The sequence below is a fragment of the Clinocottus analis genome, unplaced genomic scaffold (genome assembly GCF_023055335.1).
Source record: "Clinocottus analis isolate CAN_PGR_092001 unplaced genomic scaffold, fCliAna1.0.p SCAF_18, whole genome shotgun sequence".
In the NCBI taxonomy this organism is placed as follows: domain Eukaryota; kingdom Metazoa; phylum Chordata; class Actinopteri; order Perciformes; family Cottidae; genus Clinocottus; species Clinocottus analis.
This window is the reverse complement of record NW_027175909.1, coordinates 13,450,166-13,469,998: the sequence shown is the minus strand read 5'-3', so window position 1 is coordinate 13,469,998 and position 19,833 is coordinate 13,450,166. Positions and strand designations below refer to the sequence as shown.

Below are 19,833 nucleotides of genomic sequence, written 5' to 3'. Positions count from 1 at the left end.
AACTCAACCTCAGACAATTCGGTTGTAGATTTGGGTGTGTTATTCTAGCTAATGTAGCCGTGAACCACTTCCCTCAGGAGATATGAGCTTCAAGAAACGTTCTAACTCGCCTCCCACAGACGTTTTTCATCTTTAATCTTGTAGTTTTCACATTTCCCAGACTTCGTGTTGCTCCCTCTGGAGCCGCAAAAGGTTTCATTCAACTTTTTTTTTTACTAATCCCCAAGACCTGTAAACAGACTTTGATGTGTGAAATCGGTGCAGTCACAAACATTGCTCTAATTTAAAGATTTCAACTAACGGTCTTTTGTTTTTTCCAGGCGATCCAGAATCCGAGCGACGAGGCGTTGCAGGAGCAGGCGTGGGCGGCTGTGGTTCCCCTGGTGGGGAGACTGAAGAAGTTCTACCAGTTCTCCCAGAGACTAGGTGCGACTCTGTCTCTTCGGCTCCTAAAGGAACCTTCTTGTGATGCAGGACAGTTTCTACCTCGTGGAACCAGCTCAGGTGTCCTGCGAGGTGTTGCTCAAACAGAGCCGGCGCTCGTGAGATCCCAATGTGCAATAATTGGAGCTGTCAACAATTTCAGAGCCGTTTATCATTTTAAGCACAAAGTGCCAGAGTCAAAAACCACGAAGGACGAACGCAGGCGTCCTTCATGTAAAAGGTATTTTCAAAGTAATGCCGCATAGACACAACCTCCATACGTGACCTTAATTGTTTGCATGTGCATTTGCTATATTGACTGCTGAGCTGCAAAAGTCAACAGACATGTGACACACACACACACACACACACACACACACACACACACACACACACACACACACACACACACTACACCCCATCCTTATATAAACACGCTTTGAAAACCCCCACAGTCGTGCCTTTCTCAACATGCTGCTTGCGCTGCACTGTGCACTGACCTCTGTAGGATGGGCCTATAGGTTGTTTAATTAGCATGGATATAGGGTGGGGGGGGGAGGGGAGGACTAGGCTTACTGCTCCCTGATCTTCTTATGACCCTGAGGCTGAGGGGCGGTGGGGGATGGAGGTGCGTCGGAGCCCGCCATGCCTTGACGCCCTCAACCCTTGTAATCCCAGTGGCGGTGGGGAAGGTAGTCAATGGGAGCAGTGGGCGGCAGACGCCCGACGATGGCTGTTATGTAATAAAGTAGGCCACCTCCCAGCCTCGGCCCGCTGCTCTATTTTGCTGCCTTGACTTTAGGCTTCAGGGGCCGCGATGGCGTCCGCAAGCCGGCTGTCCTGGTTTATGGAGCTGAGAGTCCTGGACTCCAGGCCGGTGGAGCGCCACGACCAAGGACGGAGGATGTTATGGAGGGGAAGATTATGCAATTGGCTTTGCATTTAAATTGAACAGCCATATTTCTCCTGTTATAACTTCTAGTTAATGCATTGACACACATAATGTGACTATAATTTAAAATTGGAGGCGAAACAATTTACATTTTGTTGCTAAAATCCATGGTGTGTTCCTCATCTTGCTTGTTTTGTGAGCCCTTCAGTATTATTTTTACAGCACTATAAATCAGAGAATAGCTCCAAAAGTGTGACGTAAATTGTTGTATTATATTGATAGTGTGGTGTTTGTATAGCTTAATTTAATTCACTTTGCATGTCACAGGACAGGGATAGATTTATACTGCTCCAACTACTAGTTTGCTGACAGACAAATATACATTTTCTGGCTAAATACCTCCCTGGAAACCAAGTGGAAATCTTAATATTGCTTATTTTCACTCACCAATGGTCATAACCACAAAATATTCACCTAACAGGAATATGAAACGGAGAACAGCAGCAAAATGCTCACATTTTCAATTAGTGACGGTGACATTTCTGATTGATAAATACAAACTAATCAGTCATGTAAGGGACAGTTTTCTCGCTCCATCTATTTCCTGCACAGACAACATTGTAGACGGAACAATATACATTTTCTGGCTCCCCACAATTAAGATGAAAGGTTTTTGTTATTTATTTATTTATTTTTTACAGTTATTGACTGAAACAGATCTGATTTAGCATCAGTCTGCTCCGTCAGACATTGCAGACCAGACTAAAGTCCCGCCATACTCTGACCCTCCCCTCTCGGCGAGCAAAGCGCCTACATGCCCGCATTCTGCTTGCCTGCTCTGCCGTGAACTAATGAGATCAGACATCCCCCCCCTCGCTCTCCCGCCCCTCCCTTCGCCGACTTTCCGACATACTAGAGTGGCTCGTTTCTGAGGGCCTGAAAGCAGCAGCAGCAGCTCCATCTTAACTTCTGTTTTGACTGGGACGTAGAGGGGCGGGGGTTAAAGAAACTGCACCACTAAGGCTATTTTTAATCAGCCGCTTCGCTGCTAACGCTGGCCCAAGCAGATGGGAGTCGTTACTGGATGGCAAACGCGCTCAATTCACTGCACTGCACTGCCAGCGATCTGTCCGTCTCCTGAAAGTCCCCTCGCGATTATCTTAAGTAGACCGCGCTCTGAATCTGCTTCTTTGCTTGCATGTTGACATGCTCATCGTCAACTGTAATTAACAAGAATCACAACCCAAAGCGCTCTTGTTGGTTCCAGGCAGGCTCATTGCATCAGGCATCGGGCTCGTCTGGGTTATGTCACTTATCGAAGCCTCTCTCCGGCGTCTAGACTGAATTCTGAACACACCGTCTGAATCTATAAATAAAAATTCCCTCTGGGCTTTAAAGGTTTTCTATTTTATCTTCTCTTTTTTTTTCTCGAACAAGACATGTTTGTATAAGGATATTACACGTGCGGACGCCGTTCGCAAACTTAATCTTTTCCCTTCATTCTCCCGCCGGTGCTCTTCATGCACGCTTCATTATCGGTCTGTGGGCATGCTCCGTCAAGGCACGGCCCAGGCTTTGTATTTACTTATTGTCAAAACAATGAGTGTAATCCTGCTTGAGTGAAATCTCGTTCCCCCCCACACCCCCCCCCCCCGATTTCATGGCAATGAGATAATTAGTCCCATGTCTCATCTGCATCTGAGCAGGAAAGCCTCTCGGCCCCTCCCCCAGACTGGCACTGGCCCCTGGGCGGTTTGGACACCACCGCTGCCCCATTATCTGTCTCATCCTAATCAGCCGGCTTCAGCTGGCGGACGCAGAACACTGATCACACATCTAACTGCGTTTATGATCCGCTTTAGGAGCCGCGCTTTGGCCTCGTCCATCGCACGCGTAGGAAAAGGAATTCTCTGTTGCTCGTCCTCAGTTTTTTCCTTCTATGAATCAAGTGTGTGACGCCCACATTTGTGATTTGGGGCTATATAAATAAGACGTACATTAGGTGTTTATATAGCAGACCTGGATTTACTGCAGTTTCAGTCTTTAGGTTATTGGCACTTTGGTGGGAATTCAAAGATTACCAAAATTGGTGAAGAAATGCCTTTTCATTTTGTTGTTCCAGCCTTTCAGATGTGATTATTTGCTGCTATAACTCAATGATGAACAGCAGTATTTCCTCCTTCCTTTTTTGATCTCCGCATCCTCGCATGTACACCTCATACTTTCAGCTTTTATCTCGGCGCTCGAACGGCCAAAACAAGTCCTCTCTCACTCACTGATGACCTGGAAGACTTGACACACGTCAGCCAGGTTCAAGGTTCATCAGGGTCCTCGGAGAATAAACCACGTATATCTCCCACAAAAAAGGCTGATGTGTCCGCGGTGGCCCTCTCTTGACAGCGCTGCACCTCTAACACCGATTTATCTCTCTTGTCTCTCTTCACAGAGGCGGCGCTGCACAGCCTGCTGGGAGCTCTGACCAGCGAGACTTACGACGACCCCACTCAGCACCTGGAGCGCGAGCAGGCGCTGGCCAAGCAGTTCGCGGAGATCCTGCACTTCACACTGCGCTTCGACGAGCTTAAAGTACGACCAGCGCTTTCTCGAACATATCCCAAGTATCTCTTTGTCCTTTTTTTAAAACGCCAAACTCACCTTTTTAGATGTTGATTTGAACTCTGTACTTTTGTCCCGTGATAGAAACCAGCCCTCTTGGTCGCCCTTACACGCTGCTGATGCCCTCCAATTGATTTTAGCTCTGCGATTCTAAACTGCAGCCGGTTGTGCTCGTGATTAGCATTTAATTAGGATCCTGATACTGCTCTGCTGTTTATAATACGGTGGGTGTCAGTGAAATGGGTAATAAGGCTTAAAGGAGGGAAAGAGGTCTGCAAATTGTTGTTGTCCTGAGTGGATCTCTGCATAATGTAGCAGGTTTCTTAGAAATGCTGCGGGGAGGGAATTTGAAGAACCCAGAAATCGCCAGAAATGAAGCGCGGGTGACGCTCGAATGCCCATTGTCAAAAACATAATTGTGTGAGCACTCATCGGGTTAGACGGTGGGTGAACTGGTTCCCTTGCACCCTCGCTCTTTAGATAGAAAAACTTACAAAAAAACACACACCCCGACACCCCCAGGCGATTTGCTCCGACGTCCCAATTAGTGCCCACTACTCAGGCTGGCAAGATAAAAAACATGAAGGTAGGGGGGGTGCAAGGTGGCATGCCAGGCCTATTCATCAATCTTTCACACCCGTACACGGGCTTCTGACCTAGTTAAAGTGTCTGTGCGGCGTGCGGCCCCTCCCTAACGAAGAAGCCTGTCTCTCCCGGTGCACACAGTGGACACAGACTGAGTACCAGTCCATTGTAGCGGGATTAGCCTGCTGCCAGCGCAGCTTTGAATGTGACGGGCTCATACAGGAATGAGGATAATTAACCACATGATGAGCTCTCACTGGTGGTGACGTGTGAAAGGAGCTCTCTGGTTGGCCGGCTTCTGTTTTGGCTTCACGGTGATGAAACCAGATCATTCATATTTTATTTTTGTAGGAAGTTAACGGACTCCTGTAATGTTTTTATTTTTACGTTTTTAAATGTTTTTTTTTGTTTTTAAATGATATCCGATAGCAGGCCTACCTTTGTCCTCTCCGTAATGAGACCATTAATACCTTTTTGTCAGCTTCAGACTGGTTGACCCTCTTGTCACAAACTATACTGATGCACAGACCGACTGCAAAAACCCCAAATTGCGCCTGACAGGATGAGTGGGGCTGTGGATGTAAAAGGGGGGGGATGAGTGTCAGAGGATTCAAATCCATTTTAGCAAATAAAACTGTAATTGTATCCGTATCCTTTTCATGGGATTTCCCCCCCCCCAAAGCTACATTTCTGCCTTGTTGGCTAAAACATTGTGTCACGGCCATCGAGTGTTTGATCCACAACCCAAAGTCCTGCTGCAGGCGGTGCCGCCCACTGACTCTGTCTCCGCATTAAGACGCTTTTCTGTTTGTTTGTCCGTTTATTGCAGATGACAAACCCCGCCATTCAGAACGACTTCAGCTACTATCGGAGAACCCTGAGCCGAATGCGGATCAACAACGTACCGGTGAGCACGTTGCGTCCTAATGATCAACGTTTGTGTATCAGTGGATTGACCTCTCGCACGTGAGAGGAGTAGCTCGTGGTGATGAACTCTCAAATTGACAGAATTATCACTCAACTCTAATCATTTTCACGTCTCTGTGGAGTTGATTAATGTGCAGGATGTTGGCAAAGCAACACCCACTGGATGTGATAAACAGCGGTAGCATTTTACGTCAGCTGTCGTTAGACTCCGAGATGACTGATGAGGTTATTTTTTAATAGAATAATGTTCATTTCACTGTCGTTTCATTCGGTATTCCTTTTAATGTTTCCACGGCGCTGGCCCTGATCAAATGGATGAATGTGCGTCATCACGACTCGTCTACACTCAGACCTGATATCGATTAAAGCCATCAGTTCTCATTACAATCTCGGCTCGGCGGGGCTGACGAATGAAGTTTTTGCAGACAGCGAGAGCCCTCGGGAGTCAGGAAGAGTGCGTCAGGGAACGTCTCGCAACGTGAATTTCAAGCCCCGCGGGGAGTTGGAGATCGCAAAAGTGTCGGGCAGCGGAGCGTGGCGCCAGAAAGCGATGCCAAATCGGTTGCATGGCCCGAACCCCCCAGAGAGGAAACGCCTGACTCCGGGTCAATGTGGATTCTGTACAGTAGATGACACCCAAGACAATAAAAGCCCCCCACACTTGTCTGGGGGTTTCAGATTGATGCGTTTATATTTGGGAATGTGATTCCTCCACGTGTAGTGCTGGTAATGCGAGATGACATCGCCCCAAAACCGGTCAATCAGTGAGTTACGAGCTTGTCCATACGCCTTCGTGTTTATAGCGCCTACATCTAAAAGGTCTGATCTAAAAGGCAAATTAGCGACCCGTAAGTCCGAGACCCGCCGGTGTCCCTCTCAGTTAATGCATTATTTGTGTTTTTAAGTGCCGTAAAGCCGGAGCGGCTCACTCGTTACTATTTAAGTGTTGGATGTTCCCCGTGTTTATCACTGACAATAGCTTTTCATATGAAACTCAAGGACACATCCACTCTCCTCGTGCACGCCGCACTTCAGACGCACCGCTTTATTCAGCAGCTACGAGGGACATTTTAAGAGATACTTTTAAATGCCGGAAAACCGGTGAGACTTCAGCGCTTTTTCTCTCTCTCTCTCTCTCGTGCTGCAGAACAAACTGCTCTCAGTTCTGACCGTCTGCCGAGGGGAGGGTTTGATTCTCCAAACCTCCGGGAATGTGCCATTAGGCAAATGGAGCCAGACAAGTTGTCGTTAGGACCTGTCAGCGCTGAGAGATGCTCAGGCTGCCGTCTCCTCACACGGCAGCGTTTTTTAAGTCGCCGCTCAGACGACTGAATCATTCAGACATCCGAGATGAAACGCATCCGTCCCCGAGGTAACGGAGTCTTTGAGCTCGTGTGTCATCATTTGTTAAAACATGAATTGGTTTGAAATTTTGGGGAGATTATTCATATTCTGTCAGTGTTCTCATAGAGAGAAGAAGAAAAAGAGGCAGGAAATGATCTTATTATTTAAATATGTGGACAAATTTAGAACGGGCTGTTCAAGAGACACCTTGTTCTTTGCAACCCGCCAGGTGTTTTCAACGCCTCGCTCAGTCTGAAACTATAAAGCAGCAGGATGCGTTAGTCAGCTGGGAGACCGGGCGGAGCAGCTCGGCGATGTAGTTTATGTCAGTGTTCCTCACTTCTGATTTTATTTAATTAAATTCCTTTAATGTGCAGTCTTATCGGAGCCGCGCGGCGACAACAACGAGCGGGACGCCAGACAACACATCTAATATTTCCAGATTTGTTTTTAATGTTTCACGCTTCCTGAGGAGGTTTCAAATAAGACTGAGCTCATTATGTATTTTAATAACGGAGTCGTCGTTTCACAGCACCGGCTTCTACAAAAGCCTTTTCTACGGCGGCTGGGATGCATTTCTATAAAGATATCAATCCCTGAGAGACACACATGATAGTATAATAATAACAATAATATACTCTCTATTGGCAGCCGTTCAAATCAAACAAATCTCCTCTTTTGTGTATCTGGTCTGAATATTAAAAAGGTAAACACAAGCTCAACACACCAACTTATTAATACATCACAGAAACTACTCTCATTCAACACGACAGCGTGCTGGCTCGACTGAAGGGAGCAATGACTCAGTCTGTAACCAGAGCCTTGAACCTGAGCTCAGAAGGTTTGACAGCGCAGAGACGCTGATCCAGGGTTCGATTGGTCGAACAGCAGCAGTATGAACTCACACACACACACATACACACACACACGCTGAACTCCATTTCTCTGTTGTCTTTTTCTTCGCAGCAACGTTGAATAACAAACGCTCAAACAGATGAAACATATAACCCAAATGTATCATAATGGAGGCCGTGAGTCTGGATTGAGTTTCAGTCCAGACTTTGAGCAGCCTGGTTCCTTTTACGTTGTGAACATGTGAACTTCGCCTGTACAGACTGATCAAGGGCCCCACAATCACTACAGGCTTTACAGTTGTTGTAAAAAAACAACAACTCCCAATTTCCTCTGAAGCTTCTCACAAAGCCTCCTGAAACGATCTTTCCTCCGTTGAGTCCAGGATGTTTGTTCTTCTGGGAAAGCGTTTTTGGCAGCCGCCATCCATCAGCCCATCAAGGTGGATGTTTTAATGCCGTCTTACCCTCAAACACACACATGCAGGCATCTTCTGACGGCTCTGTGCTCGAGCAGACCCTCAACTATCGATCAGAGGAGACGCAGCAAAGAAACAAATTTCACTCTCATTTTCATTGTTTTTTAATGATTTTTCAGTCGGACGGTGAGAACGAAGTCAACAATGAGCTGGCCAATCGGATATCTCTGTTCTACGCCGATGCCACGCCCATGCTGAAGGCATTAAGTGACGGCACGACAAAGTTTGTGTCAGAGGTGAGACTCCCGGAAGGAAGCAGCGAACACTTTAAACAGACGTGTGAAAGCGTCCGCTCATTATACATCTTTTTTTTTTCATATGACAGAACAAGAACCTGCCCATCGAGAACACGACGGACTGCTTGAGCACGATGGCGAGTGTGTGTAAAGTCATGTTGGAAACACCGTAAGTGACTTACTGCATCGTTACGAGTTGTCGTTCTTCACCTTCTTGTGTTTTTTAATCCCCGCGTTGTGTCCTTTTTTCAGGGAGTACCGCAGCCGGTTCGCCAGCGAGGAGACGGTGTCGTTCTGCCTCCGGGTGATGGTCGGGGTCATCATCCTGTACGACTACGTCCATCCTGTTGGAGCTTTCGCAAAGTCGTCCAAAATCGACGTGAGTACAATCACGTTGAGCGGTGGAAGACGCATTCAGGTCATTGACTGAAGCTAAAGTACAAAGTCCTGCATTCAAACCTTTATTTAAGTAAAAGTCTTTACATATTATCAGCAAAATGTACTTGAAAGTATGAAAAGTACATGTAAAATGTTCCCTCTGTGTTTTGTTCATTATTAAACATTGATTCATGGCATTAAAAACCAGATTGCAGCATAACGTACAATAAAATGTCAATACTTAAGTAAAGAACGAGTACCTGAGAGTTGTACTTTAACCGTACTGCAGTACACGTACATGTTCGCTCCACTATTCCTCTTCTCAGCTGGCTTCATGAAGCTCACGGTGTGTTTCTTCCTCCACAGATGAAAGGCTGCATCAAAGTCCTCAAAGATCAGCCTCCGAACAGCGTAGAAGGCCTTCTCAACGCTCTCAGGTGAGCTGGTGTTGAAATCAAATTGTGTCCCCCCCCCCCCCCTCCTCTGCAGCCCAGCATGTAATGTGATTGCGCGGCAGTCGTGGCGTCCATTGAGCGAGGAGCCGGCTGCTCACGCTGTGAGCTGAATGATATCGGTGGCTGCTCACGAGCAGCAGACAGACCTCCGTCGGCGCAGCCGGCGACTCATCGAGCCGCGACGCAGTCAGCTGTGAGCGCTCCGAGCCGGATCCGGGTCGGGTGTCGAAAGTCCGTATTCTTGGTCCACCTTCTGGACGTGCGGGAAGACGAGATCTGGACACTGACGTGTTTTGTGTGTGTGCTTTTTTTTTTTTTCTCTTCTCCCCCTGCAGGTACACAACCAAACATCTGAACGATGAATCAACCAACAAGACTATCAAGAGCATGCTGCAGTAGACGGAGCTGCTGCAGCTGCTGCCTCACAGCCTGCTGCGGGGAGACGCCACTCTCTCCCGACTCATGTCGGTGCACAGAATGTTTTCGTTGCTTTTTTTTTGTTGTTGTTGTTGCTGTTGGTTTTGTTTCAGTTTATAATGGAAAAAGAGCTACAAGCGCCGCCCTCTTTTTTATAATGCAAAATGCTACTGCCATTATGAACGTCTTTTTCTGTGCCAAAAAGATGTTGCTGGGATGAAATGTTTTGGAAAGGCCATGCGACAATGGCAGCTAATGAAAGCATTGTGGATCCTCTGGTGTTTTTAAAACTTGTTTTTCCCTCTATAAGGGACGGGAGTGCTTTGACTTGAACATTTAAAAGAGAGATATATAGAGAAGTATATATTATTTTTGTTTGATTCGTTATTTAATATTACATCCTCCGCATGATAAAAATTATGTCTTTTCCTTCTATTTAAAAAAACAACAACCATCTAATTGTTTAATTTGTCTGCTCTATTGTGCATTATTCAATGTTTTGTTATTGAAATGGTACCTGTCAAAATGAGATTTAAGAGTACTGGTTTTATATTTTTTATAGGTTTTAATTTGTGCATATGTCTCTTTTTTTCATAGTTGTGTTGTATTTTTCATTTGAAAACTTTAAACTGTGATGTTTGCAAAAAATCAAATTTCAATTTGGGAGTCTGTACTGTAAATGGACAGTAAGTTATGGCTGGAGAAATTAAAAGGAGAACTCTTGTTTTCTAAAAGCTTGTCAGCTTTGATCTCTTATCTCATTCACTCGTCTGCAAGCGGCTGAGAGGAAGTGTGTTTTCTCTCTCTCTCGTGAAAAGCAGTGAAATACAGTTTCTCATGCTCAACCGCTAGACAGGAGCGAGGAAGGATGCTTCAGATCTCACAGCTTGATGAAAAAAACACAACGACACACACAGCGGCAGTTTATTTACTTTGAAATTACCTCGTATATCAGGAAGAGTTAGACTGTGTGTGTCTTCTTTAAGCTCACTGCTCATACCGTTGTTTTTTAGAAAACATCTCTTAAAAAACATCGTAAACAGCAGAGAGACGGTTAGCGACGAGCTGGTGAACATAGTGGAGCATTTAATAACTAAAGAGACAGGTTCTCCCCTCACAACAACACGTTTTCATTGCTAATAGCTCCACAGCCACCTATTTGTGACATGTTTTACACCTTTTGTTTGGATCAATCAATGAAATGATGAATTACTGAGCTTTAGAGCTGCTGGTAGGTGGTTTGGAAATGAGAGGTAGAAAGTAAAACAAAAACTGCCTTCATGCTAAGCTAACTGTCCGCTGCCTCTTAAAGGTTCATATTTTCCATATTCTATTTTTTAACATGAAAGCACTGTCCATCTAACGCTCCGTAAGAAAGGAATTAAGTGTATTACCCGAAAAGTATGGAAAAGATGGATTAGTATAATTTAAGGATGTGCTGTTGATCCATATTCCTTCCTGTGCTTCTGTATTTGACATTTTTTGTCATTTCTGATCGTTAAACGTTTAGTTGCGTGAGGTCATTGACGAGTGGTCCTCTCCCTTCCATCAATTATTCTCCTCCCTCCTTTTATCCTCTTCCTTCTTAAAGCCCAGAATATCCTTCCAGTTGTTTCTCAGTCCACTAACCTTTCCGTTCACTTTTATCCTCCTGCTTTTAGCCGCGCTTTAGCGTGAGAAGGGGGCGACTCTCGGGTGGGCACTGCAGCACTATCAGCGATGCGTTGGAGAACTTCTCAGGGTCAAAGACGGAGAGGCAGCAGAGTGTGTGTGGACGGGGTGTGTCCTCTGCAGCATCACTGCACTGACATGGGAAGGAGACAGGAGGGAGGGAGGGAGGAAATAAAGTGGTTTAATCTTGGGTGGGTTTTAAAGTCCTTGAGGGAAAAAGTGGTAAAATATGTGCTGCCTCCGTATCTTGTGTTGCAGTTTCCCTCCACTGAGTCAATGCAGTTTAAACGTGCTTCTAGATGATGCGACACTCGCAGAAAGAGGAAAAGCTGCCTGCTAGTCAGCGTGACAACTTCTTAGTGGGCAGCGATGACCTTGATCTGATCTCCCACCGTGACCCTCGATGCAGAAGCTCCATCCTGCAGCACCAGAGGAGGAAAAGCTCTCTCAGGGAGGCGCGTCTGTGCTTCGATGCTTCACAGCTGAACATTGTGCTGCTGGTAGGCGTGTCTGCAGACAAAGAAACCTTCAAAACATTGTTATCAAAGTCAAAAAGTGCACCGAAACTCCACTTTTACACCAAGATGGTGCTGCAGATTAACACTGAAAGATAAGAAGTGGATTAAAATCTGTGAATATTGTGGGGGGGGGGGAGTATTTTATCTAATTTCCATTCATTTCCAAAGGCTATTTATATTTGGATGAGATGAATAAAGTGTGCTGTTCGATGCATAATGTGATGAAGGTGGACACGCTGCACATCCGACCCCATTAAGCTGCACATGTACCAAACCAGCAAAGAGCGGCACAAACAAAGAGAAATTATGAAATAATTAATTAACGATGAAAACCTGAAGGACTCGCTGTTCCTGATGTTATTAGAGAGAGAATGCCGAGCATTTTATTCTACTTAAAGTTGAATCAGCTGTTTGTTTTTTTAGATATTTTCATAGAAAACAGTCTTTTCATTCAATTTATGCCCAAACTCAAACATGAAACATGCATATTTAGTTAAAATGTGTTTTTTTTCAGGGGTTTTTCCGCATTGATCCATTTGAGAAGCCGATTCCTAAAATGTTCCCGTGTGTTACTGTGCATATTAATCGTGGCGTGGTTCCTGTTCATTAACCCGTTCAGTGACCCCCCAGTGCCCCACATGGAAGCATCTGGATGTGTTATGTTGCTCCACTCAGGTGTCCGGATCTGTTTAAAAACCATCAATGTCAAATAAATTAGTGTTTGATTGAAAATGAGTTGCGAGCAAAACCTCCATCTGCTCAGCAAGGCCCAAAAAAAACCCTCCAGAAACAACAAGATGTCTCTGTTTCAATGTCATGACCCAACTCTTCAATGTCAAATGTAGAATTTATTGATCAGGTATGAAGCAGGTCGGTCGCCGACAGAATCAAATTGCCATCGATCCCGTCTGCTGGATTAAAAGGCGGCGGTGAAACCGGCAACTGGCTTCATTTTTTTGGGGCTTTCGTGCAAAAATAAGATGGCGCAGTATTTGGGCGTACGACACAAACAATAGAAATTGAAGCGATGGAAATTATTTGAAACTTTTGCACAAATCCCCCTTTAACATAACGAGGCCTTCTTTTTTCTGTCTTCCAAAAAGCCCCCGTTGACTTTTGACTGACGCGTTGACAGTTTGACATCAGGACTATTACAGTACGCGCCGCAGTGAACTGGCATAACTGTCAGTTATTTCTGAGTAGAGAGTTTCTTCTTCTTCATTCCAGTGAAAAGCCCCCAGCAGCCTGAGAACCGAGCTCCGTCCATAAACCACAAGGCCCTAACACATTGCTCATCTGTCTCTTGGGTGAGACAAGTTCACTTTTCTGAGAAAGACAACGGCTATCCTCTGAGACCACCCTGCCACCCTCCCAACCACCCTTTCCCACACAAACACACTGTCACAGATGTAGACCCCCCCCACTCCTCCACCCTTCACCCTCCACCCCCAACAGAAATCCCACTTCCTTCTGCACGTTGCTTTAATCGGGGGGAGTCTTAGTTAATCAGTCGTGTCAAAACATCAACGGCTCGTCGAGGATCACTTTTCACGCCAGCAAAACTGAACCAAGAGTGCTGTAATCTCTGTCCGTTGGGCAGATAGCATAATGAAGCATCGGCGCTTTATCAGGAACTAAAGAGACAGTGAAAGTGTTGCTTCACAGCGGCCAGCGAGCGCAGGTTCCTCTAAAATACTGTCACAGAACGTGTTACAGTTTTACACCAAGAATGATGTGTTTTTTTTTGTTTTTGTGAACTTCTGCTTATGCGTTGGGATGTTCAGACGCACGAAGAGGGCCGATGTCTCGCTGAGGAGGATTCAGGTTTAAAGTTTCAGTTTGTTGAAACTGAAATGAAACAAAATGACACAAATGAGTCGATTTATAAGTCAGTCAGGGGTTTAATTTTGAATTATTTCTCAAATCAATTAATTGTTTGACTCAAGCAAAACATACTTCGATCTTATAACATATTAATGGTTTTATAATAGTAGTTGGAATAATATGGTTAACTATGTGGGATGTTACTTAGCAAAGGAAAGATTTGGGAACCATCGTTTTATACTTTATGTGATATTTAATTAAGTATTTGTCATACTTATACAACGCCTTCTTTTATTATGGCATCGTCTGACTTTTTAATGACATACTACAACTTTCTGATTCCATTTTTCATGGCATACTATACTACGACATTTTTATGACATGTACTTTAATGTTTTTATGACGTATACTACTACTACTACTACTACTACTACTACACATACTGACACTACTTTCTTTTAGACGTAGTCGTTAACAATACTTACAGGTCTTGTGTTTAAAAACAAACTTTATTTAAAAAGACTTTATTTAAGATTATTTTTTTTACATTTAACATATTTTATGGCTTTTTAAACATATTTACTGTCCAGTAAAGTAATCAAGTATTTATAAACCATACATCAAAATATCTTGCCTTTATATATTTCCCAAGTTATTACAAGGTCTATAAAGCCTTTTAAACATTCACATATTAACCACTGACAAACTCGCCCACCGCTTTTAGAGTATTGTTTTTTGAAGTCTTTGAAGAAACTGGCACTAAAATATTGTTTTGTCATTGACAAATTTAGACGAATGTAGATCATCAAGTTATTTTTCATCTTCTCAGTATTATTGTATGATTTAGTAACCATTAATATGGTTAAATACCATCTGCTCACTCAAAGTCTTACAGCTTTTCCCACAGCGTTAATGATGAATGCATTAATGAAGCCATCAGCTACAAGCTTATAAAATACAAGTTAGCTTAGCAATATCAACCAGCTATTCATCCACGTTGACAAGCTGATCACAACAAACGTCTTCTGATTCTAATCTAAGAATAACCTCGAAGCTTCAGGTCCAGATTTAAAACCTGACTTGGACATTGAGATGTTATTCTGTCCACGTGTACAAAACTGTCGCCCACATTCACTTCCACTCGCAGTTTTGATCCACCCTGCCTATTGCAATTTCCTCAGACGGAGGTCCTGAAGGGAGTCAACCGTTTTCTGTCTTTCTGTGGAGCCGTAAATCATGGCCGCGAGTCCTGATGACTGTGCAACTGCGGTCACGGTCTCCACAGTCGAGGTTTGTCTCCAGCCATCCTGTCACTGAGTAATATCCGACCGAATGGCACAACATTCAAATGAGAGGCCTGGCTGTGTGTGAAATCCTCTGGTGTGGTCTCACCAGGTTATTGTGTTTTAGTGGTCGTCCCCCGTTCAGGCCAAAACGGGGAAATATTTCCAGTTTTTTATTCTTGGTAACAGGGAGTCTAGGGTACGACAGTGTGGAAATGTTTGAGACCTTTGTAACACTTATAGGATGTATAGGACAGGATATATATACTTTATATATATATATACTTTATTCATCCTCAAGCGGGGATTCAGTTGTGGCAGCAGCGAGCAGGGTTACATTTAAGATTTTTAATATGATAAAATAATAAAAGCGAGTATATGAAGTGTGTAAATATAGTATATACAGTAAAAGCATTGCTAGGCTTATTGATGTTGATGATTCAATGGATGGAGGATCTGATCAGAGGTACTTTACTATTATAGCTGCCGGTATAGCTTAGCTTAACCACCGGTTAGCTTAGTTTAGCATAAAGACGGGGAACAGGGTGAAACAGAGAGCCGGCTCTGTCCAAAGGTAACAACAACCGGCCTTCCAGCATCTCTGAAGAACCCCAATAACTCATTATATCTCATAACCAAGCTGCTGGGGTTTTATGGGCAGGAGGCAGGGCGCTTTTTGATGTAAAAACCACAACTTCACGTTGTTTGTTTTTAACGTTTTGTCATTTGTATGACTCAAACCAACAAGATGTCACGTGATGTAAAGCGTTCGCAGTGTTGGGAGACATCTTTCTTTGTACTTCGGTCAGAGCGGGGCCCACTGTTCTCATCTTCATGCTAAGCTAAGCTAACCGCCGCCTGGCTCCAGCTTCATAAGCTAATTATCGTACAGACACGGGAGTCAATCCTCTCATCATGTCTCTTGGCAAGAAAGTGGATATGCTTTAATATGCGATGTGTGCAGCACTGTGCCACTTCATCACGTTCTGCTTTTAAGATAACAGCTTTATTTTGATGTCATTAGGAATGAGATTCGATGATTTAATGTGTGTAATCGTTCCTCATCTGTGTTCTGACGCTCACATGGTTTCAGAAAGTGGTTGATGTTTCGGCGTTTGTGATCGCAGCAGGGAAAAAAGCATCTTCCTTGTTCTCACTCTAATTATCTGCTCACTCTAGTGTATTTATGAAGTGTAGATAAGAGTCAAATTGAAGGAATTAGGAATTAAATGTATTTAATATGCGTTTCTGTCATAGTTTGTGTCTTTAATGTCCTCACAACACTCACATTTTCAAATAATCAATGGAATATGTGCGTCTCACGCACAGAAGAGTCGCGGAAATAGAGACGAGATTTATTGATTTGAAAATTTCACAGATTATATTTTCAAAATCACGTATTAGGGAAAGTGATACTCTCTTTGGACTCCACAGTGTTTCCCTCCAAAGGCTGATGGAGTGTATTTATATTGAATTAGAAACCAGGCAGTGTGTGTGTGTGTGTGTGTGTGTGTGTGTGTGTGAGAGAGGGCGTGTCAGCCGGTGCAGTGCTGCTGCTGACTTTAGCTGAGGAGCTCCAGCTGCTACTGAGCGTTCACATTACTGTAATCAAGCCCTGTTGGCACCAGCTCCGCTGTTCCTTTGCACCTCTTTCATGCCATGCTTCAGGATTATCTTACTTACTAGAAAGGGTGCTGGAAAAGACGTACGGCTTAAATAAGACTTTTTAGCCCAGCAGATTTTTTTGCGAGCGGGGTTATAAATTACCGTTGCACTTGTTTCCAGCACAGGTTCATTAAAGGCAACTACCAGCAGATCAAGAAAAAAAAGATCTCACCTGATTTCATGATCTGGTTTAAGGATTAAGATGCATTTTTATTGCACCGGCAGGACGCTCATAACTGACCTATAACTCTGCAGGGCGTGTCACATGAGGAATGAATGGAGGCCGGCGACTACAGCTGCAGCTATTTGTATCCAACATTTAAACATGAGGTTTGACATCATGTCCCATCACCATCTTCATCCTCTGCAGCCATAATCCCGGTTGCACACAATACGTATTTCAGCAACCCCTCTCTTTGGCAAAATATCCTCTTTTTTTTGTTGATATAACAATGTCAAGATACATTTTTGAGTTGCTCACACCTCCACACACACACACACACACTTGCTGTGGCTGCGAGCCTGCAGGTGGTGCAGTAGCATCAGCTTTGGCTCGCAGCTGTGTCTGCCGGCCTCTCCCTGACTGGAAGAAGAGCTGCTGACTGGAACACATTTCCTCCACTCGGCTCTGCGGAGGGAAAACACTGATTCAGCTCTTATGGGAGAACCCCGTCTCTGGGGTTATCGGGGCCGAGGATATCGGCATCGATGGCGGAGACACTCGAATCCCATCCCTCATCACTCTCTGTCACATTAGAGCTCCCGGTATAATGATTTTTTTTTGTATTATTATAATACATGTATTGATTTGCTGTCAAATATGGCTAAATCTATTGGTTTCTAATGATGCTGGGGATTATTCTTCGCACATGTTTTGTAAATGAAATGAACATTTGACGTTATGAGAAGGCCAGCTTGATGTTCAGGCTCTCCAGATGTGTCCAAACCGCCCAGGTGCTAATCACAGTGCAATATTGAGGAGGGCGATCATGGCGTGGCCTCAGGGTGATGACAGTAACCGACTGAGCCCAGTTTCTGGGTCGACGACCTTCTCTGGTCTTTACAGCCTGGCAACACCCAAACACCTTCACACGGCCCTGCAGAGCATCCCCGCCTTCCCCTCCCCCCCCCCCCCCCCAAACCTCCTCATCTTTCTTCTTCTTCTTTTACAAAACCCCTCCTCAACCACCAGCAGCACCAAAACCTCGCCCTCTCCTGCTCCGCCACATGAATAATGCAAGAAGGCCTTCTCGATAGTCGCTACCAACATGCCACGGCATGTTTTATTCACAGTAAAGTCAGACAGATCTCCCCCGCGCCACTGCCGTGATCCGCCAGCCGCCCGTCGGCCCTCAAAGACATCAGCGTCAGCTCAGTGTGTCTGCTCGCTCCGTCTCCTTGACCCGCACATCCCTGCAGAGGAGAGCGACCTCCGTTTTTTTAATGGAAGTACAGAGCTGGAGGTAAATATTTGCATTTAATTCTGGACTCGCTGTCGCATCCTGGCGAAATGAAATGTGCTTTCGTTCCAGTCGTCCTGTTTCCATTTCATTTAACCGCTGTCTTGTTGTTTGTATTCAAGGTGGCATCATTTCTACCACTTAGTGGAAAACAGTGAAATACGATGGATACCTTTTCCAATTGTTCATCTTGTGTCATTGCATTGATTCTTGTTCTGCATAAAAAATCTGATGACACCTTGTTCACTTTGGGTCATAAAAGATAAATAGTTGTTTTTTTTACAGGTCAACCTATATAACGGGTCAATAATAAGAGCTCATTTGAGTTGTTGGGTTGTGAAATCTTTTTTACTAATTGGGCTGTGTGACCTCTGACCTCCTAGAAAAGAGCTCCACAGGATTTGGACAACACAATGCTGCAACATTTATTAATAGATTCCTGGCATTTAGAACGGCATTATTACGAAGAAAGAATAAACGCCACCAAAAAAAGATTTTGCACAACGTGGCAGGATGTGTGTGTGTATATATACATTATGGCAAGTGGACTTGGAGGAGTGTGTTTGGATTTCTTGACACAAACAATGTTGACATTGTCCTCGTCAAAGTTGCTCAACGTAAACATACATCTCTCCCTCCTCCTGTGCTTCCTGTTGCAACAACGCCGGTGAGGCAGATGATCAAATCCTTTGTTGACATGCGGCTCCCCGTGCTCACATATTCTGTTTCACTCTTCGCAATATCACATTACGGATGCCTAAAGGTTCTCTCCCTGCTACCGCGGCCGTGTTGTCAAACACCCTGCCGCTCAATGTTTACCTGTAACGGACGCTTACCTGGACCGTTGTCCTGAAGGCGAGACGTCCGCCCCCCCAAAAACCAACTGTTTTGTGTATCACCTGAACATGCGTGCACCCACGAGTAACCACCTGTGTTCCTGTTTTGAAAACAACACGCTTGCCTTCCTCTAACCGACGGTGTTGCCACATCAGAGTTGTTCACCCTTATCTGGCGGCCCGATCGCCTCCCGCTCATTATCTCATGGCACGGTCCGAGAGGCAGCTTCGGTCACGCGTTACCGAGCCTCCGCGGCCGCGTCAGCGAAGGGATGACGGCGCTTTGATGAACCGTTTCTTCCCCCCACGGGACTCTTGTCTCCGCACCTTTCTGAAGTACTTGATTTATTATTCATTCGTTTTCCCGCCGGGGCCGAACAGTCATTAGAAGTTTAGGTTCCTGCGTTCAAATTCCTGGGCTTTCCGTGCAGGTTTTGATCCCATTTTTGTGTCCCACAGTCCGAAGACATTCTCAGATGTCTGTTTTCTACTTTCTCCTGCACTGTGGAAGCAGGTGAACCAGCGAGGACTCACAAAAGACAAATACAAAGCCCAACGCACTTTCACTGAAAATCCTATCTTGCATCATGCCGTCTCCTTAGTATGCAGCTCCCCAAAAACGACCCTTCACCTCTGTGCTGTCTAGTGTCCAGATGGTCCGCCTTGGCAGCCTCTACATCCTTGGAAGCGTCTTTTAAGTGCTAAGATTGGCTGTTGCAGCGCAGAACACGGCTTGATTCATTCCTCTAATTTGATCATTTACACAAGCACTTTTGTGTCCCAAATCCTGGACCTGTAATCTCACGATTTGTGATTTTCCGGTTGCATTTCCGTGAACGTCAGTGATGTCAATGGAATATTTTCATTGACGTTACCCGCATACAGATAATACTTGTTTTGTTTTGCAACAAAGACTTCCATCTGGAGCCGGTGGACGATATGTGATGATGCTGCTGATAACAACAAGGATTCA

At 44.8% G+C, this 19,833-nt stretch overlaps 1 protein-coding gene across 2 annotated transcripts in view; it reads left to right on the top strand.

Moving 5' to 3' along the window:
• fam49bb (family with sequence similarity 49 member Bb) overlaps nt 1-10,313 on the top strand; it is a 29,366-nt gene extending 19,053 nt beyond the window's left edge. For both annotated transcript variants that reach the window (XM_068582255.1, XM_068582256.1), the window contains 8 exons: nt 321-426; nt 3,762-3,901; nt 5,346-5,423; nt 8,237-8,353; nt 8,443-8,522; nt 8,606-8,732; nt 9,098-9,168; nt 9,522-10,313. In XM_068582255.1, the coding sequence (XP_068438356.1) occupies nt 321-426; nt 3,762-3,901; nt 5,346-5,423; nt 8,237-8,353; nt 8,443-8,522; nt 8,606-8,732; nt 9,098-9,168; nt 9,522-9,585 (783 nt within the window). In that variant the 3' untranslated portion in view covers nt 9,586-10,313. The remainder of the gene's footprint in view (nt 1-320; nt 427-3,761; nt 3,902-5,345; nt 5,424-8,236; nt 8,354-8,442; nt 8,523-8,605; nt 8,733-9,097; nt 9,169-9,521) is intronic.
• The last annotated feature ends 9,520 nt before the right edge of the window (nt 10,314-19,833 follow it).